The 25,016-nt window shown below is 48.2% G+C and overlaps 1 protein-coding gene across 2 annotated transcripts in view; it reads left to right on the top strand.

The window, feature by feature from the left end:
• The first annotated feature begins 555 nt into the window (after nt 1-555).
• sdc3 (syndecan 3) overlaps nt 556-25,016 on the top strand; it is a 28,586-nt gene continuing 4,125 nt past the window's right edge. The window contains exons 1-4 of one of the 2 annotated variants that reach the window (XM_052070934.1): nt 556-1,170; nt 19,300-19,390; nt 21,540-22,348; nt 24,571-24,772. In XM_052070934.1, coding sequence (XP_051926894.1) covers nt 1,105-1,170; nt 19,300-19,390; nt 21,540-22,348; nt 24,571-24,772 — 1,168 coding nt within the window. In that variant the 5' untranslated portion in view covers nt 556-1,104. Of the gene's footprint in view, nt 1,171-19,296; nt 19,391-21,539; nt 22,349-24,570; nt 24,773-25,016 lie in introns of both variants that reach the window. The other variant, XM_052070933.1, reaches the window with a different exon arrangement.

Below are 25,016 nucleotides of genomic sequence, written 5' to 3'. Positions count from 1 at the left end.
AGCAGACAAACATTTAAACCCACATTATTAGATCTGATCTTGGAGGAATTTCAACACTTACTAAATCCAGATTGTGTGTGTGTGTATATATATACATACGTACACACACGCACACAGTATACAGTTCGATGAGACGTGCTCAAGGTGAATCCCTTAAAATGCAACGTAAGGTCATGGAAGCGCGACAGAAATAAATAACTTCAGTGACGTGATATTTACAAGACGCATAATGGACAGGCGCGAGTGAAGTGCGACATCCACTGAATTAAAATTAAATGTGGGGGGGCTATTTTTAAAATCCTTATTTCTCCGCCTGTGTTTGTGTGCTGCTGAGCACCTGCTCGGTTGCTATGCGACCATGAAAATGAAATCTGATGGTCCATGGTGCGTTTGACACAACTTTCATGCATCAGTACGGGGGGTGGCGGAGTAGTGAAAAGAAGGTGTGTACCGCCCCCCTGGGAAAACAAAAATAGTAACCCTTTCTTGAAGATTTATCCTTCCCTCTGACGCCCACCGTCAGTGGTGCGCTCGACACACCTGAACGGACAACAGTGAAGGGCGGTTCACAGTGACTTAGGTGTTTAACCGCCCCTCTGGAAAAAAAACGTATAGGCCAACTAACCAACGCCAAGAAGAAAAAAGAGCGGGAAGGCCTCCACTTCCGCTGTGGGTACCTGCTCGAGCTGCAGGGGGCAATCCTCTTCCGCGGAACCCCCACTTCCTCCTACCCTTCCCCCTTCAGTCAACCCCTCCTCCCGACAGACTCGCGGTTCCAGGCGGCGTCTCCATACGGAACATCCTGCCTTCTGAGCGGCGAGGGGGGGAGGAGATAGCGAGAGAGAGGAAAGACAGCCGGAGGGAGGCGAGACGAGCCAGTAAAGCCATCAGGAGCGAGCGGAAAGGTGGCCTGGAACTCGAGAAGAGGAGGGGGACCTTCTTCTTCGTCCGGCTTCTTTTTTTTGTGAGTGTGGATTTTAAAAGGTTGGCCGGCGGCGCGCTCTGAAAGTTGGACCACAGACGGCTTCGACGACACCCCCTCGAAGGAGGCAGCGGCGGTTACCACCAACCGGGAGGCTGTGGCCGCGTAACCCGCTAGCGAGCATGAGGCTGTTGCCCGGGCTGCTCTTGCTGGCGCTGGCCGCTGTGCCACCGGCTTACGTCGCCGCGGTAAGTCAACCTACCTGCCTACCTACCTACTTAGCACCCCACCTGCCTACCTACCTTGCTACCTACCTACCTTAACCCCGCCATGTTGTTCCTTTGTGTGCACGCGCACCTCCACATCCACTTAAGCATCCGCGTGCGTGTGCGCATGCGTCATTAACGAGACGGGAGTGATGATATCCACGAGGAAATCCTGCACTCGACCTACATAACAGACCTCTGTCGGCTAGCACGTACGGTCTTCCGTGCGTGCGTGAGTCGGTGTGTAATTAGTGGCTAATCTCTAATTGAGTTTGTATATGGGCTCTGCGGGTTGTGGCGTCTGTGTCACCGGCCTCGCATCCTGGCGTTAATTCGGGAGAAGGGGGTGGGTGGGGTAGCGGGCACAATTTATTACACGCATAGAGGTGGATGGATGATGTCATCGGAACCCCTACATCTCCTCCTCCACCCCCCTCTTGAAAAAAAACGGGACCACCGTCACCACACGCCCACATCTTCCGTCCCCGATGGAGTCGCATTTATACTTGGAGTACGTGGAGTAGGACGAGGAGGCAGTAAAGACAGAGAATCATTGCGAGAAAGGCAGTCAAAGGGCAAAAATAGATGAAATTTGAAGGGAGTCCTGTGTGAGTGATCCCAACCGCAGAAATTGAGTTGTTTCTTGGAAGAGTTTGTTGCTGGTGAACTGAAATGAGAACACTCACAAGGAGCAATTCCAGCTCATGGTGGCACTCTTTAGGCCACGCCTCTTAAAGGCACAACATGTTATGATCCTCCTATGCGGCTAAAAGCCAAAGAAAAATCCTTCATACTTTGACGCTATATGTTACACTTTGATAAACTTTATACTTGTTTGACTTTTGAGCTTAGCCTCATTAGCGTTATCTCTGTACATAATATACAGTAGGCTCTCTAATAAAAGCCACTGGCCAGTATAGTAGTATGAATTATCAAGGGGATTTGTGTTTGTGTGCATGTGTGTTTTTAAGTGCTAAAAGGTTTTGACACGGCTCCCAACAGTCATTCATACCCACACACACAACCTCACACTCGTCAGGATTATTGCTGGGTCAGTCGGTTATCGTAGCAAAGAGCGTGCTGGCCTGGACCTGAACTAGTCTGCCATCATGTGTACAGAGACAGATGTGGCTGTTGAAGCACGCGCGCGCACACACACACACACACACACACACACAGACAGACAGAGTTGGTGAAAAGAGTGAGTCTGTATGCATTGCATGCATTTTTTTCATGAGAAAGAAAGAGGTTTGTGTGTGTGTGTGTGTGTGAGAGAGAGAGAGAGAGAGAAATGCGTGAGAGAAAGAAGCTAGGAATGTGTGTGTGAGACGTTGGTGTGTGAATGCAAGTGATGTCTCGGTGTGATGTTGACATGAGAGCAAAAAAAAAAGAGATCCAACTGTGTGTGAGAGAGGCGTATGAGAGATATGAATGTGAGAAAGAGGTGGGCGTATGATGAGGGATACGTGTAAATGTGAGCCGTGTTTTGACAGAGCTGTTTGTGTGAGAGGCAAGTGTAGGTGTAAGAGATTATCTGAGTGTATGTGAGAGGCAGGTGTGTAAAATATACATGTGATAGTGAGAGATATGTGTGTGCGTGTGCGCGCGCATGTAACGTATTTATGTCTACTTCCTGTTATCGCAACTCGTGCTATCACGTTCACCCGGCTGTGTTTTGCATGATTTTCCCACAAACATCTGCTGCGTTCCAAGGATGTCCCGTCCATGCGTGTGTGCATGTGAGTGTGTGCGTGTTGGTGCGCATTTGTGTGTGTGTCCTTTATGAGAGACTTGATTGTCCATCTGTCAGCGTGTGGGCCTCGCCGAAAAAAAGTCGAGACTCTCCCGATGCCAGCCACTTGTCCTGGCCAGCTCCTCCGAGGCGTCGTGTTCCCTCCGCGGATCGCAACGAATCCACGGCTCCGGCTACCCACCACCCTCAACCCTCTCCCTCGGCGTTGGCAAACAAAGCCGTCTATAGTGCGAACGCGAACGCGAGAAGGGGCGGCAAAGATCCCGAGCAGCTTGAGCAAGGCGAGAGATGGAGGCCGAGCGTGAAATGCAGGAGGCAGTTTGACACAGGAAGCTGGGGAGGGGGGTGACACAGAGTGCCCTCACACATGCATACAGGTAGAAAAGACCCCCGAGGGAGAGGGTCTGGAGGTATTTCAGGTGTGCGTGTGAAGCTGCGGGTGGGGAGGGGCTCCTTGTGGATAAAGGAAATGAAAGCGGTTGCGGTTCATATCCGGTTCTGCTGACGGCTTGAGGTCAGCGTGGGTGAAGAAAGACGGCTTTCAGACAACCACCGTACACCCCCACCCCTTCCAGAATCCCCACACACAAACATACCCAAACACTCACGTCATTTTGGTCTCTTGAGAATTTTTGGTTCTCACGGCTTCTCTGAGGGAAATTCCCATTTATCATCAAAGTATTTGAGGGACTTGGAGCTCAAATCAAAAACTCGGAGCCGGAGTCCCGAAAGGGCGACAGTAGTCGGTATTCTTAACTTGGGATGTTCAACACCACTTTTTTTTTTTTTTTTCAAACCAATACCAAAGTATTCACTGTTTGTATACTCACTGATACTTAGTACCGCTGCACCTCGTACATTTGACATCAAAATGTATTTAACCCAATCGCAAAAAAAATGTGTACAAAGACCTCTCTTTCTGATGTAGATGTTATTGATTCGCCAATGTGCCGCAGGAAATGCCAGATAATATATAGATCTATATTTTTTGACTTAAGTATCTGTGGTTGGCATCAGCAACCTCCATGAGTACCCGATACTTGAAATTATGGTGGGTATTGGCCTGATAGCGATACCTGCTATCCGGATTGGCACAGCCATATTCATAACAAAAACTCGTTACTGGCAACAAACCTATGCCAAAAATGCTCACAAGATTCATGGCGATGCTTTTTTTTTTTCAGGACTTAGAAAGAATTGCGATGGAATGTCTCCCACTGCATGAATACTGAAAACGTGCAAACGGTAAATGCTAATGCAGAGTTTTGATATGTCCAATCTGAACTGTTTTTCAGGATTAGGAAACCCTCCCCAAATAAATTTCAGACAAAGAAATGTTTCAAATGTTTTTGAAAACAAGAGGGAAATAAACCCGAACAAGAATATTGGATTTCAAAAAATGATTTGGTAATCTTTCTCCTCGTGGCGTAGCTGCTGTGAAAGTTCCCAAAATGCCAATCGTCCTGGCGGCCATTTTGTGTTCATATTTTACCCTCTAAATTCCCGTGAAGGTCCCAAAATATAAAAACATGGATGTAAAATCATTTCTACGGCTAGTTTCAGAGGCAAAGCAGCCGAGTTTTGCTCTTGCTGGCCATTTTGTTGATGGTTTTTCTTCAACATACTGGGAGTGTTTGGAATGTTTTTTTTTTTTTTTTTGTGGAAACAAACACGCCGTTAACCAGTGCCAGCATGCTTGTGTTTACGTAACAGCACATTAAAGCCTGTTATTACGTTATTATCTTACACGCACACACACACACGCGGCTAGTCTTTCATACTTGCAGTAAGTCAGACGGGGAGACTGTAGAACCCTCTAGGTACTTCCCCCCCCCCCCCCCCCCTTTCATTTAGGCTGGTCAAAATGGGCGGAGAAATGCCGCTTGTGCAGATACTAAACACACACATGCGCGCACGCACTTCTCCTGCAGTAATTGGGAAGTGCAACACACACGCACACATATTCTCCGGAGATGGGCTAAGATGAAAATGGAGGCAGCGGAAGGAAGGAGGAGGAGTGGAAAAAGGGAGAGAGGGAGATAATGAGGGGGAGTGGAAGGAAGGATGGAAAAGGGGTTAAGTTAATGACAAGCGTAGAGATGAGAGGGCAAGTGTGTACCCCCCAAAGACACATTTGTGTCCACAAAAACGCAGACGAAATCGGGCCGAAGGGTGCGAAAAAAGAGGCGGGGGTGGGCGGGGGGGGGGCTTCCACCACTGGTTCCCCGGGGATGAGCGAGGGAGCAAGCCCGGCGCTACCTGCTCTCCGTTTCCAAGGCAACCACCTCTGTCGGAGCCTCTGCGCTCCGGATCACCCCGCTTTGGCTTTTTTTTTTTTTTTTACGATTTTCATGGCTTGTCCTGTTCCGACACAACAAAATTGCCACCCGATAAAATGGATTCTGGAATTTTACGATCTTGTCGCATGCTTAAAAAGACCGCCATGCCGAGTGTTTTGGAAAGTTTACAGCTCAAACTCGAAGTAGAGAAACTGCCTGTAGTTTTCATTCACGGTTCACCAATTTGCTTTTATTTTAGCACCAGTCTAACCGATAAGACTAAAACATTTACATTTTCTATTGTACAGATACGTGGATTACTTATGTTTGTCCAAAAGATACGCGGGAAGAGGCCTTGGAGAAAAAAAAGTGAAATAATGAGGGCAAAAAAAACACCCAAAACATTGCAATTCGACCGTTCAGCCCTACTCGAAAAAGACGTTACCGTCCTAGAGTTTCCCCTGCTCTCTAATTGGGTTAACCTAGGGCAGGGATGTTAGATGGTTCTTGGTGGGAGGCGGCGAGGGAGGGGCAGCTCGAAACAGGACAGCCATGCCAGACTGGACTCCCGACATCAATGAATGAAATTGACTAGATGGGAATCCATTTATCACTCAGCAATAGTGATGCTTGGCGTTTATCTGTGAATCGAGCCACTTCTGACACCAAATCTTTTTGGCATTTTGAAATCTCTCGTGCGGAATCGGATAGCGGCATTTTTGCAATGTTCATCACTTTCAAAAAAAATTAAATTCGGACATGGCCATAATTGCCCGATGTCCTCCGTTCACGACTTTGCCGAAGAGAATTCTGACATGCGGCACAGGAAGCGCTTACCCATGAATTGATCCTCGCTTCTGACGCCAAACCCCCGGCGGAATATCTCCGTTGCGGCACACGTCGAGGTGCCTCGAAGTTGGATAATGACATATAAGGGCGTGTGTGCGTGCAGTTGTGTTTATCGGGGCTGAGGGGGATTTTTGTTGCTTAGATTCCAGACAGTGTGTTTATTTGTGTTGCATGTGTGTGCGCGAGTGTGTTCTTTTGGGTCACCGGGCTACAGGACGGACACAGGAAGTCAAGTGTGTACTTCCTCGCCTGTGCTTTTATCCAGATGTTTGTTTGCCAAACATGCAGGAAACACACACACACAGACGACGTGCTGTGTGTGTGCGAGTGTGTGTGTGTGTATGAGAGCGCGTGACATGGGACTGCATGTGTGTCTGAATTATTCAGTAGACGGAGGATTGAACCAGGTCACACGCTCATTGCCGAAACGTCTCCCTGCATCTTTTCTTCTCACTCGTTCCTGTGTCCATCGGCCTGTCTTTTTCCATCCATCCATCCATCCATCCATCCATCCTCTACTCCCATCCAACCACTCATTCATACCATCTGTCTTTTCCGCGCATCCATCCGCTCGCTGCGTACAGTGAACCGTTGATCCATCCGTTCGTCCTTTTCACGCGTCCATCCATTCTCTCTTCATCCAACCCTTCATTCATCCCTCCCTCCTTTCCATACATCATTTGTCCAACCATTCTCCCCTGCGTCCAACCATTCATCCAGCCATCCTTTCCACACATTCACCCTACGTCCTCTTGCCGACGTTCTTCCCTTCATCCGTCCTCTCCCAACGTTTGGCTTTCTTGCATCCATCGCTTTCATCCCTTCATCCACCAATGATTCCATTCCTTCGACCGCATCCGACGAAACTGTCCCAACATCCATCAGTCTCTGCTGCCTCCGTTCCTCCAGCCATTCACTCCGTCAGCATCGATTCCCCCCCCTCCCCCGCCCCGCCTTTCACATCCATCCTTCCATTCATCCAGTCATGTCTTGGCCCCGTGGCGCCGGAAGTAGCCCCTCCCCGTTGTCTTTTTCCTAAACAGGAAGCTGGCTTCTCACATGTTACTCACGTCCTCCCCATTATTGGCCGGCCACGAGGGACGAGCATTGATCCAATTAAATGCAGACATTGACACACCAGCCGTGCTTTGTGTGTGTGTGTGTGTGCGCGTACGTACGTCTGCGTCTGCGTGTGTGTGTGTGTGTGTACTCTCTTGCATTCAACCTTTGAACTCTGCTGCTTGAAAGGCCTTTTCAAAGGCATCTGCGGTGTGAACAAGTTAATGAGCTGCCGGAGTGCGCGCGTGCGCTTTTGACAAGTTTGCCGATGTTTCTCGCAACTCGCGGGCGCGTTGCCTTTCCCAACAGACCTTTCTTCCGCCGACACGCACACACACTCGCACTCACACTCTCACAGAAGCAGCAGCAGCAGCAGGTGAATCATTCGCTAATCTTTCATTCCAACAGTTGTGGATTAACTGTAATCTGAGGCCCGCAGAGATGCAGCCCTCAAAGGCTGACTGACACCGAGCATTCATGTCCTCCAGCGTGTTGTTTAAGTAGACGTGTTGTGTGTGCGTGCGTGTGTGTGCGCGTGTGAGTGTGATTGTGTATGAGATACCGCGAGTACAAGAGCATGGGAGTGAATGTGTGTGAGAGTATGTTTGCAAGGATGTGTGTGTTTGTGTGTGTGCCCATGAGAGAGGGAATGTGTGGCGGTGAGTGTGTGAGAGTTTGTGAGTGACTCCGTAAGTGACAATTAGTGTGTGAGAGTGAATGTGAGTGTCAGTGTGTGCGAATGAGTGAGAGCGCGTGCTAGTGTGTGCGTGTGTTTGTTTGAGAGTGTGTGAATTTGAGACTGCGTGCGTGTGTGAGAGTGACAGCGTGAGAGTTTGTGAGGGACTGTGCAAGTGTCAAGTGTGTGTGTGAATGAGTGAGAGTATGTGTCAGTGAGTGTGCGTGAATTTGAGATTGTACGTGTGTGAGCGCTCGTGTTTGTGTGTGTGTGTCAAATTGACAGCTCACCCAACGTTGTTGGCGTAAGGATGAAGAGAAGGTGCAAAGGAGTGGGGGCGGGGGGGGGGGGGGGGGGGGGGGGCGGGGCAGGTGGTTTATTTTGTAAATCCGCGCAATTAGCATGGGGCGCAAACTAATGAGCATCATTAAGGAATCGCAATTGTCGCCGGGTGATTATCTGCATTGGTTGTCTTCATTATCGCGTCGTCACGGCTGCTTGAGGAAGCGAAATGACTCGTTATGTTGCTGTTTAGCGACGTTAGCCTAGCGCAATAGAACAATATGAATAGCTCGCACAGTCCTGATTTCGCAACAGTTTCTCCCACGGGCTGGGGGACCTGGGGGGAGGGGGGTGGATTTTTGGCATCCACGCGGGCTCGGTGATGGCTTCGGTTGCCGGGTTTCCCGCGGAAGCGATTAGCCGTCGCAGCGGCGGCTCAAGGTGCGAGCCGGCCGATTAGATCCGCGGCGGAGATGGATTTGAAGAGAATGAAAGGGGATTGGGGTCAGATGCAATCATGGAGCGGGGCCGGATGAAAGAGGAGGTTGCGGCACCCGATGAAAATGCGGCACAGGCGCAGATTTGGAGGCCGACAAAGGCGACGCGCTTCGGCTTTGTCCTTGTCATCTTGCGCTCTTGTCTCCCTCTGCTTCTTTATTCTTCTGTCGTCCTCTTCCATGTTGGGCTTTGGCCTCGTCATCTTCATCTTGTCGTCATCAACTTGTGTTCTTCTGCCTTTTTGGTTTTGTCTTTGAGGGTCTGTCAGAAATCGCAGTGAGCTCAAAAAAAATATTGATATTGTGAACCTGCAATTACACATCGAAAAGGGATTAAATCTACGGGTCGATTAATCGATGATTAATCGGCGGATATCAAATTGGCCAATTTCTTGTTTTCATCTTTGTTGTTTGTCTTCATCCTTGACTTCTTCCCCTTCTTACCGCCTTTGTTGTCCTTTTCTTTTCCTCCGTGTCTTCGGAGGCTCACTTTTTTGGGGGTTTTCGCCCTCGTCTTGTCTTCTTCTTCATTCTTGTCTTCTTCAAATCCGACAAGGTGGGCGAGGGTTGCTGACGACGGACGCAGGGGAAAAAGATGGCAGCAAATGAAAGGGAGATGGATGGCTACACGGTTAGCGGGCGCTTGGAAAGGAGCTCGGGACGGCGGAGACGGATCGGACGCGGGGAACGACTCGGACGGGATTGCACAAGAAGTCACGAGCGGCGGCGGCGGCGGCGGCCAGATGCTTTCACGACACATACGTTATGCTGTCGGCCGCTAGCGTGACCCCACCCTCTCTCAGTTCGCTGTCGGTGCCGGTGACAAATTCATCATTGACTCAAGTGCGGTTTCAATGAAGAAAAAAATAAGTCCTCTGTGCTTTGAAAGGAAAATTGATGAAAAGGCCCAGAAAAATACCAAAAGGAGGCCCAGCTTGCTTTAGCCAATCACATGTCACAACCGGAAAAGTAAATGAAGGAAATCAGAGTTTGTCGCGGCCGACACTAGCTCGTTCGCGTCTTTGCGATTGATAAAAATCCTCGCAAGTCGGCCAGACAGAAAATTTGTAAGGATCTGTCGGCCTGCGGGAGGCTTGTCAGCCAACCGGAGCCAGCCCGACCGTGGCGAGGTCATCTGCTCTTTATTGTGCCCCGCGGGAGCATTTTGTTTCCCCACCTGTGTTCTTTAGACACACACAAATCTTCTTCAGCTTTCTCTGTGATTTTTCTTTTGTGTGTGTCTTTTTTCGGCATCTCTGGCGTTCTTTTTGTATTCTCCATCTTTGTCCTTCCTCGACTTTGTCCATTTCTTTGTAGTCTTCTTCTATATGTCTCATTTATCTTTTTCATTTTTTTTTTGGTCCTTGTCTTCCTCGTCTGCATCGTTTGTCTCTTTCCTCCTCATCTTTCGTGTCGTCTTCTTCATCCTCCCTCATCGAGGCGCACATGACAGTCATCAGTCTAATTGCACAATCTGTAATTACACCAGCGCTAGCGCGCACACGCCGCCTTGTGACTCACACGCCGACTCAACGCTATTCAGCTTCCTCGTTCGCATTTTCGACTTAGCTCGACGGAAAAAGCATTGATTACCCTGCTTGGGAGCGCCTCCAGCCACCCCCCCCCCCACCCCCCATTACCCCCTACACAAAGGCATGAAGGGTTGGGGGGGGGGGGTTGCAGACGCATTTCTGAGCCACTTTTGAAAAGTTCCTTAGAAACGGCTGAAAAGTTGCAGCCGCAGGCGCCACGCCCTCCCGCTGGTTCTGGCAGGCATCAGATCATTGAGACAACACACACGCACACACAGGCACAAAATAACACATTCATCTGCGTTCAGTTTTGCCATTGACCCACGAGCTGACTAGCACGCTGCGCTAACTGCAGCATTTTTCCACAATCACACATCAATACACATGCGCGCGCGCGCCGTGACACTCCCTGATAGACACCCACACTCCTAAAGCACAAAATAGTGCATTATGCAGTGTGGGAGAGGCAGTCGTGCCGGAATCTTTAAGCGTTTCTGACTCCACAAACACATTCGACACAATTGCACACGGTGTGCTCGATTCTCGTATTAAAATATCCAGAATTTGCTGGATACGTAGAGTTGCGGAATATGTCGGACACACACACAGCGGCTGCCATTTAGTGGATGTCTCAGACACACAGGCGCGCGCACACACACACACAGTTGTGCACGTTAGAGATGCATGTTTCATAAGGTCATCCATAATGAAAGATGATTCCACGCAGGGAGGCCTGCTGTGTGTGCGTCGACGCTCTCTCCATGGGAGGACAACAGGAAATTGGTGAGATTTTCACTGTAAGATTTTATTTTATTTTTTACAGTGTTAATAGAAAGTCCTATGAAGCATGCATCTGTGTCTCTGAGTGCGTATGTGTATCACTCTTCTCCGATACCACCGCACTAGAAACCTTCACCAGCCTCTCATGTACTACACCATTCTGTCTGCCTTGAGTTTACGTTGTGCAGTTTGCCTTTGTCAGATACCCGTGCTCGGTCTCGCCAAATTAATTTAGTATTTGTACTCATCGTTTATCCTTGTGGACAACAAGTGAATAGGGGATGTTTTGAGTGCGTGGTTTGAATGTGTTTTACAATGTTACTGTAATGTCCCCAGAAGTGATGACACCGTGTATATGTGTGTGTGGGTGTGCGCACACGCTTAATCCCATTGGATTGTCAGATTAGTGTAACAGCTGGCTGCCACGGGCATCTATCTGCCTCTGCCCGACCCCCCCCCCCCCCCCCCAACTATCATACCTCCATGTCGCGCCATAGTGAAACTGGATCAATGAAATACTTTGTGTGTGTGTGTGTGTGTGTGTGTGTGTGTGTGTGTGTGGTCGCAGCTCCACTTCCGAGTCATCTGATGTGCCACTAGACAATCATGTGACCACCCCACCCCACCCCTCACCCCACCCGACTGCGTCTGTGGCTTCATTATGCAGCTGCTCGCGCCGACATGCTATGAGCTAACACGCTAACGTCCTTCAGGGTTGAGCACCTGATTGCGTTTTGGACCTTAAACTCAACGTTTCAGTTACCAGGACCCCCCCCCCCCCCACCTCTCAGCCCCCCACTCCCCCCAAAAAATTATGTCCTGGGTGCCATGTTTGTGGAGTGTGTGTGTCATGGCTTCAAAATACAGCTCCTGAATATTTCTCATCTCGTTTGAGTTTTGAAACGCAGATCAAAGCCGACAGGACAAGGGGAGCTGAAGCGGGGTTTCTATGTAGACATTTGGAAGTCAAACGAGATGCTCCTTGAAGTTAGCGTCAGCGTGAGCCACTTACCGGGCATTTTAATTAACCGCTAGATGATAACACGTGTCATTAAAATTGACGCTTGTCCGAGGCTTGCGATGATAATGATGAGGATGATGTCATTTTTGGAGGCGACTCTGTGTAGCCTGTCCCGCTAGCACCCGCGCGCAAGTGGCTCTTCTCTTTGGCAGGAAAATTCCCTTATGGCTCTGACCTTTGCAGAGGGAAACGTTAAACACGACACCCCACCATGCAAATAATTGTGGCTAATTCGGGCAGAACAGTACCCACAAATGCTATAAACACACCTGCGAGATAAACTCGAGCTGAAATGGAACAAATTTAATCCATGAACCACACAAATGTAAGGTAGCCATGTGAGGCAAATTAGAAAAGGTTCAAAAAGCCTTTCAGGTCCATCGGCATGATTTATTTTTTTTACCTTTTGTGCACCTGCTCCCTCGATGCTCGCCACTCTTGCCATTACAGTTCCAGATAATTTTGCAACTCGGCTAAGCGGAACTTGGCTCTGCTGAATCTGATTGACAGTAAACATGTTGCGTTCATTTTCTGGCTCTCGCACACGAGCTTGTTTACGAACACTCAAGCGTGGAGGGCTGAAAACAAATACAAAAACACATTAGTCTCCGGCATTAACACTTCCTCCCCTCGTAGTGCCAGATAGATATCCAAATTTACCCCCCCCTCCCAACACACACACACATTCCACTCAAGACCTTCGGAAGCATTTTTTAAAAAGCGCTAATGAGCGTCAAACTGCACAGTGGGTTCTCTCTTACCAGCTCCCACTCGTGAACCCCCGCTGCCGACAACTTCCAAGTTCCCTCGCATTTTCTTCATGGACAACTTGCTCGGAGTTTGGACGGCGAGTAATGAATATAAATTCCAAGGGTGCCGTGAAAGTGCAACTCTTCCACTTGTGCAGTTTAATCGGCTCCATTCGCCAGACAAAGTTCGAATATCATTTCAGTGTCGGGAACATCCTAACAGAACCCTGGGGGACAAGATAGAGTCGGTATTTGTTGATCGGTTGACAATAGTATAATTTAAGATGGCTAAAAGGGTGGTAGAACCACGTCGGGAGGTATATGTGTGTGTTTTGGGGGCTGGTAAGGTCTTGGTAGAGGAAGGATATGCAAAACGTGCTTATCAAGAGTGTCTGCGCTATCGTCAATGTGGCATCACATTTCTGAGATGCTACCGATACATGCTATCATACTAACTTGCCCGGCTGACATCGTTTGGTTTCCGCTTCCGCGTTATTTCGCAAAGCGGAGAAAACCCACGCAGGGGAGAACATGCAAACTCCACACAGGGAGGCCGGAGCTGGAATCGAACCCGGTACCTCTGCACTGTGAAGCCGACATGCTAACCACTGGACTACCGGGCCGCCCCAAATGTTATTTCGATTTTACTAATTAGCCCGAAGGCTGGCCCATGGTCCAGTGGTTAGCGCGTCGCCCTCCCAGTGCAGCTACGGCCTTCCTGTGTTGGAGTTTGCATGTTCTCCCTGTGCCTGCGTGGGTTTTCTCCGGGTACTCCGGTTTCCTACCACATTCCAAAAACATGCACGGCAGCCTGATTAAACACTGTAAATTGTCCCTCGGTGTGAGTATGAGCATGGATTGTTGTTCGTCTCTGGCTCCAGCACCCCCCCGGCAACCCTTGTGAGGATAATGAAAGGATGGATGGATAATTAGCCAGATAGCGACTTGTTGTAGCTATGTAGCACGTTGCCATAACGTCACAAATCTGTGATTCCGTGAACGCCTCCCGTCAAAGTTAGACGTTGTCGCGTGCATGCGCCAAAGTGTGTGAGACCAATGAGTTTGTGCGAGCAGTGCGGCGAGGCTATCTGTGCTAATCTCCGCCCAAGACGGCAGGCGTGTCTTAACAAGGCTAACCTACTCACTTGACCCCACCTGAATGAAAATGTGCAAGCTCTCGGGCTGGCCACCTTCCAGGCTGCCCCGCCAGTTAGCGAGCGACGAGACGGAGCGTTTAAAAAAAAAAAGCCAAAGATGGAGGCAGAGTGGAGGTCACCGCCGATTGGCTTGTGGATTTACTGCGGGGGGCGGGGGGGTGTATTGGAAGCGCTACAGACAATAAACAGGCAGCGTTTATTTTCTCGGGAGGGCCTGTCGGCCCCTTACTATTCCGGCGGTTCCGTGTGATTGGCAAAGAAGAGCTGACGCGGCAGTCGGCGTGAATCAGCAAGCTCTTTACGAGGCGTGGGCAGCCATCTTTGAAATGTGCCACCTCAACTCCATGTGAACTTTTCATTACCTGCTTTAGGGTCAACATAATTCTCTGTTGTTGTTCTCGGGCCAAATAAATCGACAAAGTGAGAGATTTCCCATGCTGTAAAAAGGTTTTTGGCTGTCTGGTATTTGATAGAAATTTAGCCCCTCAAGCCCGTCCGTGGATGTTAGCAACATGAAATTTGGTAGGCGTATTTATCAAGACCACGGCCCACCCTCAAAAAAGCAATGCTTCAAAACACACAGGGAGTCTGCCATTTTCATTTGAAGCCACCAATGGGGTTAGTCTTGAAAATTTTCCGTTTTCGTGGTGTCCGTCCTGCAAAAACGTGGGCAGATTCTTACCATTCGCTACCAAATTCAAACCACCTAAACTCAACAGATGGCTAACTCTTAATTGTTGAGGATTTGAGATTTCGTCATTGCGCGTGGGCCACCAAACCTGGTACATATTTTGTTGTGTCATTTATTCTTGTTGCTCATCTGAAAATGGGAGCCGTTCGTTACGCTAAGTGTTTGCCTCCACTCTTGCAACAAGCTTTGAATGACAATAGACCCTTTCACCTTGCTTGTCACCACAGATGTCATTCATATATTTTGATGTAAATATGGCCGGGGAGTGGCGCTTTGATGCCGCCCAACGTTCCCCCCCCCCCCCCCTTTTTTTTTTTTTTGTGCCATTAAAGTGACTGGCTGACATCTGGATGTAAAAAGGCAACCCCTTGGATGTGACCTGGCTTTCCTTAATTGCTTTTATCCCCACCCTAGACCACCACCCCCCCACCCCTGAGCCTCTCAACGTCTGTCCTCCCATTTAGCGATGAGGAAAGAGCGTCACAGATGGCGTTGCTATTCAAATGTAGCCCCCGCAATTTGAGAGACCATGCGGAAGAATGATCGGATAACATCTCCCACATTAAAGACGACAATTAATGAGTTGTGTATTGCAGTGTGTGTGTTTTGTGTACGTTGGCCGGGCCTCGTGGGGGTGTCACCCTCTCGGGTTACCGAGGAATGTAGATGAAGACGAAGAGAAGCCGCCTTGATTTCAACGACAACAAAAAAAAAAAAGGTCTTTTGATGAGATGCTCGAATGGCGTCTAAGCGCGACCTTCTGTTGTTGTGTAGCTGAAACAAACACGGTAATTGTTATTCGGCCTTGGTGGGTTTTTTTTACCCCCGCTCACAACTTGAATCAATTGAGCCGTGAGTCGGATGCCTGCCTTTTCACAAAATGACGCCGCTGAGGTGTAAAAAAAAAAAAAAAAAAAGGGCGGCTCACCTTTGTGTAAAATAAGTCGTCACGCGGCAGCGTTGAGGTCGTGTCGCTCCAGATCGCATTGTCGTCGCCTCAGAGGACGCACCTGGGCTTCACTGCGCAACCAAGGTCAGCGCGGACCAACACCCCCAGCCCCCGCCCCAAGCTTCAACAAAAGCTATTTGCGTGTTTGCATGTTACAGTTGATTAGATTGTACCACTTTTTTTTTTTTAATTCTTTAGCAAGCAGAAGACGAATCAAGTTGATCCAGTGCCTGATAAAAATTTGAGGATGCGACTGCGATTGCTTGTTCGCGAAACTTTTGAAAGGAGAGAAATCGATTAAATTAGTGATAGGGGACTGACAAACTTTGTGCACTTGGAATGCGATTGGTTACTCGGCAAACTTGTCCGAAATGAGATATTCGATAGATTTTTCGACATTAACTCATTCAGTACCAGCCACTTCTGTGCCAAGTCTGAAAAGACGTTTAAAAACGTCTTTGGGAGTGAATGAGTTAAAGGAGCTGCAATGGCTGGTTTGCTCACCTTGTCAGTGCGCCAGATCGGTTGTCAACATACGTTTGGTTGTTCAGCAAACTTGTCGAGGAGGTGGGCTGAGATAAGTTGTTTGCTAAACTTGGGGCCACATTTTTGGCCGAGGGTGGCGGGGCGGCGGTTGGTTGTTTGAACTTGTCAGCCAGCAGGAGATAGATTGTTCACCGTATTTGTCAACAAGGAGAGGCGATCCATTTTTTGGGGGGTGAATACGTCCACAGTCCGGGGCCGGGGGTGGGTTCAACCAGTGTACTTGTCGATGAGTTATTTGTTCAACAAAGTTGTCAAGGAAAGGGGCAAGCGATCCATTGTTTGGCAAATTTATGACGAGATCGTTTTTCTCCCACCAGAACCGTCTGTAGTGAGTATAAAACACGATCACCTCTGCCAAGTTTGTTATCGGTGGCCCCCAGCCCGCCCCCCCACTTTTTTTTTTTTTAAACAAATCACAGTTTAAAAACACCGTCGGTGCATCTCGGTTCGCTGAAATTAAAAAAACATTGTCACCTCTGCCAACGCATAAGCCCTTCTACTTTTGGCCCACATCTAAGTTCGGCTTTCTTGGTAACATTTTCTGCACTTTGTGAATAATACATGACTCCTAACCACCCAATCGTGCATAATTATGCAGACGTCGTGCGTGTATGAATTTTGAATGTACCTAATAAAGTGTCCAGTGTGGGGATCTCTCTCCCTCTCTTTTTTTTTAAAAATTTTTTAATTTTTTTTTATTTTTTAAAGATGACCCTGGGGAAAAACTGTCTTGCGATGGCAGGGCTTCACACACTGCCAGAAAGCAGCCTGGACAGGTTGTTATCTTTTTTTTGTTGTCGTTGTTTTTGCGAGCAGTGGTGGCAGTAGCGAAATCGAGGGCAGCGCACAGGATTTACCGCCACCAGCTACCACCCAAGCCCCCTTTCGCCCCCGCCTTTCTTTGGGTTTTATCGGTGCGGTGTGGGAGAGCCGTGTGACGTCTCGTTGCGGGTTGGTTAGCTATGTGGCGTTGGGCTGTTTATAGCTTGGTAAAATGCAGCCCTGGTTGGTTCCATTCAGTTCGGATCACTTTGAGGGTGGGGGGGGGAGACACACACACACTCACGCCACAGTCAAAACTTGTCATTATAGCCACTGTAATGCGCATGCTGTAATTAGATGCAGTGACGGCATTGCTCTCTGGCACACTGTGAATTGACACCACAATATCAGCTCATAAATTGAACATTCTGGGACACAGTGTGATGACATCGGGCTTTAAGTGTGTGTAAGGGAGGTGGGGGCGGGCACGCGTTTATGTGTCTCTATGGAGGGACGGGGGTGGGCTGCACACGTTTAAAGAGTCTGCACCCAACTCTGAAAATAGACAGAAGAGACTCTCTGCCGCCGTATGGCCTGGATTTAGACGTGTGTGTGTGTGTGTGTGTGTGAGAGTGTGTGTTTTAAATGTGTATTTAAAAAAAGGGGGGGCCCTAGGGGGTGACTGGTCATTCGGGATTATTTCAGCGTGTGTTTTTAAAGGTACGCTGAGTCGAGATAAGGCAGATGAAAGGAAAGTAGGGCGAGTATGGGGAGGGGGGGTGCACTACGTTGGGCAAGGGGGGGAGGGTCAATCAGATTTTTAGGTTGTTTTAATGTTTATGTAACATCTTTTGCAAGGAATTAAAGCGCTGCGATATGTGTGCCAGGATGTTTCCTGTGAGTGTGGTCTGGCCCTGCACCCCCCCCCCCCCAAACGATGGGATTCTCTGCAAAAGGCAAAGGTTGCCTGTAGCAACCGCCGTCATCATGAAATCCTTGGATGGCATACGCGCACCATTTAAGGCACACCTCCACCTCACAATTACTACAGTGCGTCCAGTAATTCCGCTTGGTGACACCAGTTTCTTTCATTGTTTTACTGTTTTTATCCAGCGCGGCGCTATTTTTCTTTCTTCAAAACGTGGTGGGGGGGGGGGAGAGTCAATTCATTGGTATAAGTCAAGGTAACATCTTATTTCGTGGGCACAAATGAACACTTTATACGTATAATTTATCGACATGGTGGTCAGAATTTCTTTCTTTTCACACCATGTCATGTCTGGGACTCTTTCACACACACACACACCAAACGGTTGCACTTCTTTCCAGCAAGGTATGCCCGCCCCTCTCAGACGCAGCACGCCGAGACGTGCGGTAGTGCAGGCCAACTTGGGTATCCGGCTTCCATTATGACTTTATTGGCTTTTAAAGGTATCGGGTTTCCTGCGTCTGGAACCGGCGGGCGGGGAGGAGCTTCTTCTCTTCTCATATGTTTGCACAATTAGCATCACAAAAGCTAGCTGGGCGCCTCCCCCCGCACCCCAACCATCACCACTGCTGACAAGCCCCCCAGAAAGAGATTTAGATTTGCCAGGGAGATAAAAAGTACGCTTTGGTCACGTACGATTGAGTTTTCCAGCACTTCGAGCAAAACGCAGAGCCATTTATTTTTCTATCACCCCCCCCCCCCCAGCTAATTAGCAGATAAACCGTCAGGAAAGTTTGTGTGTAAATAGGCCATTTTAAGTGACTGCGGTGCATCATAGGGAAAAACTAAAATAAATTTAACCTGGTCTCACAGGTTGTACGGTGAGCTAGTGGTTAGCACGTCTGCCTCACAGTTCTGATGTCGGGTTTGAATGCCAGTGCCATTCTTACGCACGGCATTCACCATTCGCTCCATGAACTGCGTCATCTTTCGTCGCAATCGAGACAAGCATTTTCCACCACCGCCGCATAGTTTGTTTGTACAATACCTGCAACGTTCGTTTCCTTTGTCCAACATTCTGTGCCTAGTCTTTATCTTCTACTCAATAGCTGTGCTAGCTCAAATCCAAATCTTGTCACAAAAAGCTTCAGTAAATCCTTCGATGTTAGCCAAATGAAACTTTGGACTACGGGGGCGAGTTTTGTTCCAACTTAGAGGCGTGTTTTTCCTCCAAATGTTTTGCCCATTGATATGTACATTTGTGAACGGTGAGCTATTAGCGCTCCCTTAGCCTGCCCTGCGGTCATCTCCTGAGATCACATCAACATCAGTTTTCTGTGATGCTTTTTTTCTGTTTGTCTTTGAGATGATTGAAAAATTTGCATTTGAGTTGAAACATTAACGGCCTCTGGCACCGACGTGCTGTAGCTCTCCGCGGCTTTGATGCCCTGCCGTTGGAGGGTTTCATTAAGCGGGCTTCTCCGCAAAGCCAGATGTTACCCCCCAGCCGCTATCTTTCACCCTGTCGAGAAGGTTTTGTCCTGTCAAGAAAAGCGGCAAACATCCAATCACATTCTCTTGCTTTTTTTTCTCTCTAGCAGGGACAGACGTGGTTGCCCGTCGATGACGAAGGCTCAACGGCGGACGAGTTCTACGATGACGAGGACCTCTACTCGGGATCCGGCTCTGGATGTAAGTGTGTTTGTGTGTTTCCACCGCCAGCTGCAGCCTTTCAATCTGCTGACCCTCAGACTACCCCCCCCCCCCTCGTGCAGCATCCAAACACACTCTGTCCAACACGCCACACAAAGCGGTTTCAACGCCCAATTACAGCAAACCTGGAAACACCCTGGCAAACATGACCACCCTCCCCGAGATCTTATTTGCTCTAATCAGATTAAAATCCACACAGATTAGACCATCGCACACCTATCTGGCACAGTGCATGTTGACATTTGTCTGGCGTGCGTAGGAATTAGCCGCTTAGTCTAAAGCGCATTGCTGTAATTGGGCCTGATGTTCTGATCTGCGCTTACTAGCACGGGACGCTCACCGTAAACTAACTTAAACGTAGCTAATTTTATTTTTGTGATGTTTTGGAGCCATCACCTAATAAAATTAACTGATTAGTTCACTATGTGGCTCCAACCAGCTGAGGTCCTGATGACTCGTGTAGATTTGCTGTTGAAAGAAGTCGAACGAAAACAGATGAGGTACAGCCATGCTACGGCACAGCAAATGAAAAAAAAAAAGAAATTGGAAACTGCGCCTCTCCCAAAAAACGCACCCCTGAGCATACTTTGAATTTTATTGGTTAGTATAAACAACGACAAAGAATAAAACTAGCAACATTAAATTCAGCTGTAAATTGCGCTCACTTCTACTGGACTCCGATCCTGCGGGTGTGCGCAAAAGTGCAAAACGAGCACACCGCAATCGACGTTTTAGTCCAGATTTTCAAAAAAAATCCAATTTAAAAATTAAACCGAAACAACAAAAAACGGGATGTCGGTGAGTTGAATCCAGATCTGGTCCAGATTGCAATGTAAACAGTGCCCTGAAAATGCCATTTAACGGACAGCCTTGTAAGATGTTTGCCGGGTTTATGTTCCAAGAGTTCCACCATCTTTGTAATTTGAGTTTCCACAATGATGAATAAAAAGTTCATACGAGATGCCTCCACCTAAGCGGCTTAGTCGCTTTTTGCGTTTTGTCTGAGTGCCAACAAATGGAAACGCACTCGACTAAAAACATAACTCCTTTGGCGGCGGTAATGACAACGGGCGGCGGTGGAAACCGCCGGCTGGAAAATTGCGTTAACTCCACGGTGATGATACTGATCAGTCCGGCGTCACGTCTTGGTTTTTGACAAGGGGCTCCATTGTCGGAGTCCATTTTGTAATATCCTCTCCTGCCCGCATGCCTTTGTGAGCCCACATTCAATTTGCTCCTCTTTCAGTCGCCGCTCAAACGTAATGAAAGCTACGCCGGGAAAATTAATCTCCTCTCTGCATTTGTTTAATACTCAAAAGCCCCTTTTTCCAACGCACTCTACCTCGTTGCTTTGCCACGGTTGTACTTCATGCCTCAGTCATCGCGGGAAACTGTCAGAGTGGATTATAACGACGCTGTGGACAGGCTAAAATGATATTAGCTTGCCTGTTCATTTCATCTCAGTTCCTATTGTTCTGGCAAAAACAAGGGGGGTGGGAATTGGAGTAGAAAATAAGCAAAACACCGCTGATTCAAAAATGCTACCTTCAAATTTCACTCCCTGCCTTTTACAATAAAGTTCATTTTGAATAGCCAATTTTGCTTCTCCTCAATCAAGCTGCATTCAAAAGTCCTGCTCTCCTTTTCGGTAAAGTAACACTTGAAAGTGCCCACTTTATTTTTGAATACTTCTCTGAAATGTCCGTCTATCCTCTTCACCACCCAAGTGTCATTTGAATGTCCAACTCCTCTTTTTCCGTCAAGGTTTGTATGTTCGCACGCACTTTTTCAAAGTTCCATTCAAATGCCGCGTTGCTTCTTCAAACACTTTTTTTTTTACCAGTTTCATTTGAATATCCCACGTTTTCTCTCAATAAAGTTACATTCAAAATGATACACTTTCCCTTTCAATAAAGACCAATTTGAATTTCCCCATCTCCTTGTAAACAAAGTCGATTCAAACATCCTGCTGCTCTCCTGTTCAACAGTTGTGTGTCCTGCTTTTCACCTCAATAAAGTTCCATTTGAATAACACACTTCATCGGTAAAGTTTTACTCAAATATCCCATTTCCCTTTTCAATAAAGTTAGATTCATACCCTATGTCCCTCTCTCTCTCTTTTTTGCAGTTCCCGACATTAGCGTGAGGCCGACGTCATTGTCCGTATCCTTCACCACAGAAGATCCCATCCCTTCGTCCACCACCCAGGCCACCGGTCCCGCACCCTCGGCCGCACCGGCGGCCGAGCCCAGCGCCGACCCCAACCCCGCCGCCGCCATCACCGCCGCTGCGACAAAAGCAACCACCACCACCGTCGTCGTCACCACCACCACCGTCGCCACCACCACCACCGCCGTCGCCGCTGCCCCTATCACCACCGCTGCCACCCTCTTGCCGACAGAAACGGACGGCGAGAGCGGTGCTTTCTGGGAACTGGAGTTGGAGAAGGAGAAGCAGCTGGAGAGGGAGCGTGAGCGGGAAAGGGAGCGGGAGCGGGTTCGAGAGTTGGAGCGCCAGCGGGAACGGGAGCGGGAGAGGGAACGGGAGCGCGAAAGAGAACGCGAACGAGAACGGCAACGAGAGCGGGAGAGGGAGCGAGAGCTGGAGCGCTTAAGAGCCGCCGCCGCCGCCGCCGCCCAGACCACTGCCACACCCAAATCCTTAGCTCCCATCGCCGCGGTGACAACCGTACTGCCCACCCAAGAAGAAGAGGACGTGTACCTGTCTCCGGAAGCTACGTCGCTTTACCCCGTCTCGGACGTGGACGCCACCTCAGAGGACGACCTATCCCCCACAGAGGAGCGCACCACCGCCACCCCGCCCACCACCACCCTCAAAACCAGGTTCCCCTTCAGGCCCAGGGTCCCCGTGGCGACGACCACGCTGAGGGCCCCCACGGAGAGAAGCACACGCCCAGCACAGCCAACGACGACGCAGGTGAGAACAAACAAAAACAAAATGGTTGCCGGGATTTCAAATCTTCACCAGTATTCACCTCCAGGAAGATCGTTTTATTCTTTTTATCAGCACAAGTTTTTTTTGGGCAAGTTTCCGTCTATAGTTTTTGAAAAATCATTACATTCACCCCTCAGGATTTATGTAGTGATTTGCATTTTTGTCAATTCATATTATTTAATGTTCTTCTACATTTTTTAGTACATATTAATAAAATAGACTACAATAAATAACATATTCAACATGTGTCTCTTATATCGACAAATATTATTTTTAAATATGAATATTTGATCACGTCACCCCAAATTATCTATGGATATTTTGCCTTGATAAATACATTTGAAAAAAATCCCTTTTTTTTTTTAAAGATTTGATATTGCCATCCAAAATGAAGCGAATTATTTGCTCATATATTTTTAATTGGGGGATTGGAGGGGGGACATCCCAACCATTTGTTGTTGTTGTTGTGTGTATATATGATAATGTCACCTCAAATTATCCAGATTAATAATCAATCATGATTTATGGACATCCATTTTCAAGTAAAATGTTTGTGAAGAGATTTGGTGACATCCTTTTTAAAAATCATCCCAGTTAAAAGCAAAATCTTCTTAGACTAAGGAGGATTTTTTTTAAAACTGAAAACGGTTAAAAAAAAGTGACCTTTCTCAAATAGTTTTCGGCTTTGTTGAATCTTAACAGATGTAGCTATATAAAAAAGAAAGTCCAAGGAACAGTGAACAAATAAGTCCAACTTTCCTTGTAGCAACCGAGCAAGTTGAGATCATTCAGGCCTGGGTTGCTCCCGGAAGACCTCAAATATATACTTGTATGTATTTCAGGATATAGTTTCATGTGTAACGCGCCTCTGTCATTACTCAAATCCGGCAGCTGTGCGCGGTTGTCGTGGCCAGAAAGTGCACATAAGCGCACACAGTGGCACCTTTGTGTGTTTGCCACTCAGGGTCTCAAGCAGGCTGGAGTCTTTTTAAAAAGTGACTTTCATCCCCACAAAACAGCGTCCGGTGCTTTGCGCACAGTAGATCTTAGTGCGAGAGAGAACTCGATGCAGACTCTTCTGAGAGGCAGCCAAAATTAGTTTTTCCTTTTTTTTTTTTTTTTTTTTGCTCCTTTTTAATAAGGTTCTGTATGGGTGTGGGGGTGTAATGCAAAATGTCTTTGTTGTCACAACTGCCTTTGCAAGAAAGTTAAATTAATAGAACAAAGGCATTTATTTTGCCACTCCAATCTGGAATTGCGGCAAACAACAATAAGCTGCGAGCAGCCGTCAGCAGGCCCGAGTGCTTCGGTTTTTTTTCTCTCTCTCTCTCTCTTCGGCGAATCCTCGACAATGATGAGCAAAGGAACACTTTGGTTCACCTCCGTGAAACGGCGTAGCCCGAAATGCTTTTCCGTTTTTTGTTCTTGTGTCTAGAACGGCGGTACCCAACCTTTTTTGCCCCACGGACCGGTTTAATGTCAGACGATATTGTCAGTGACTGACTTTTAAGGTGTGACGGATAAATACAACCAAATAATATGATATGACGTGCATGAAAACTGGTGTTTTTGAAACATAATAATCAACCCTAATCATGACCCGAGGAACGTCATATCTGGCCGCAATACTTGCAGGTTGCTATGGCAATGTTGAAACGTGCCTTCAAAATAAGACGCACCGAAATAAATAAAACGGAAGTATGGTATTTATTTTTTCTGTGTGGCCCCGTACCAAATAACCCACGGACCAGTGCCGGTCCGCAGTTGGGGACCGCTGGTCTAGAACAGTGTTTTTTAAACCCTGTGCCGCAGCACGAGACATTGTCTGGTGTGTCGCGTTAAAATATCCAATTTGTATGCCTGTGAATCGCCCAGAAAGTAATCGTGTAGTACCCTCCCATACCACTAGGGAGCAGCAACAACTAGCCAGTTGCCTTTTTCAACCACTCGAGACAAGTGAATTTGTGAATGCAGGAAGACAGTGAAACAATAAATATCGAATTTGTAAGACTCCATCAAATAACGGACTTCAGAATTCCAACATCCTCTTTTAATCATTTCCAGACTCGGCTTTATCTGTGTTTTAATATTTAAAAGTAGTTTAAAACTTTCCACTGATCATAACCAAAAAGGGCCTCGTTGTTTCTGGCGGAAAGTTGAGCTCCACGCCATCGGGCCCTGAAAGTCCACCTCCTGTCTCCCAGGCACGTGCCGAGGAAGGCAACAACGAGGTGGCCGTCGTGGGGCCCAGCGGCGACTTCGAGATCCGCGACGACCAGCGCAGCGATCTTGGCCGCGCCCTGACGCCGGAGGATCCGGATCTGGTCGGCAACACGGTGGATGGCGGCAGCTCAGCCGCGCAGCTCCCGCAGAAAAACATCCTGGAAAGGAAAGAAGTCTTGATAGGTCGGTGTTGTCTCTGTTTGGCCTTGTAACTTCCCTTCCCTGTTGAACGCCTGCGACCGATTTACACCGTTTCCATCAAGCAGAGTCGTTAATTGGCTCATCTCCCCAAAAAAGGTTTTGTGGGCTTGATAGCGACGGTGTTTCCAACTGGTCTGACCTCTCTGTCTCTTCCAGCCATTCTCATTGGCGGACTGCTGGCTGTGGTTTTTGCTGATTTCCTGGTCACTGGTAAAAGAGCAGGAGG

The sequence above is a fragment of the Hippocampus zosterae genome, chromosome 7, assembly GCF_025434085.1.
Source record: "Hippocampus zosterae strain Florida chromosome 7, ASM2543408v3, whole genome shotgun sequence".
NCBI lineage: Eukaryota > Metazoa > Chordata > Actinopteri > Syngnathiformes > Syngnathidae > Hippocampus > Hippocampus zosterae.
Note: the sequence above shows the minus strand (reverse complement) of the source record. Positions and strands in the feature narration are given on the sequence as shown.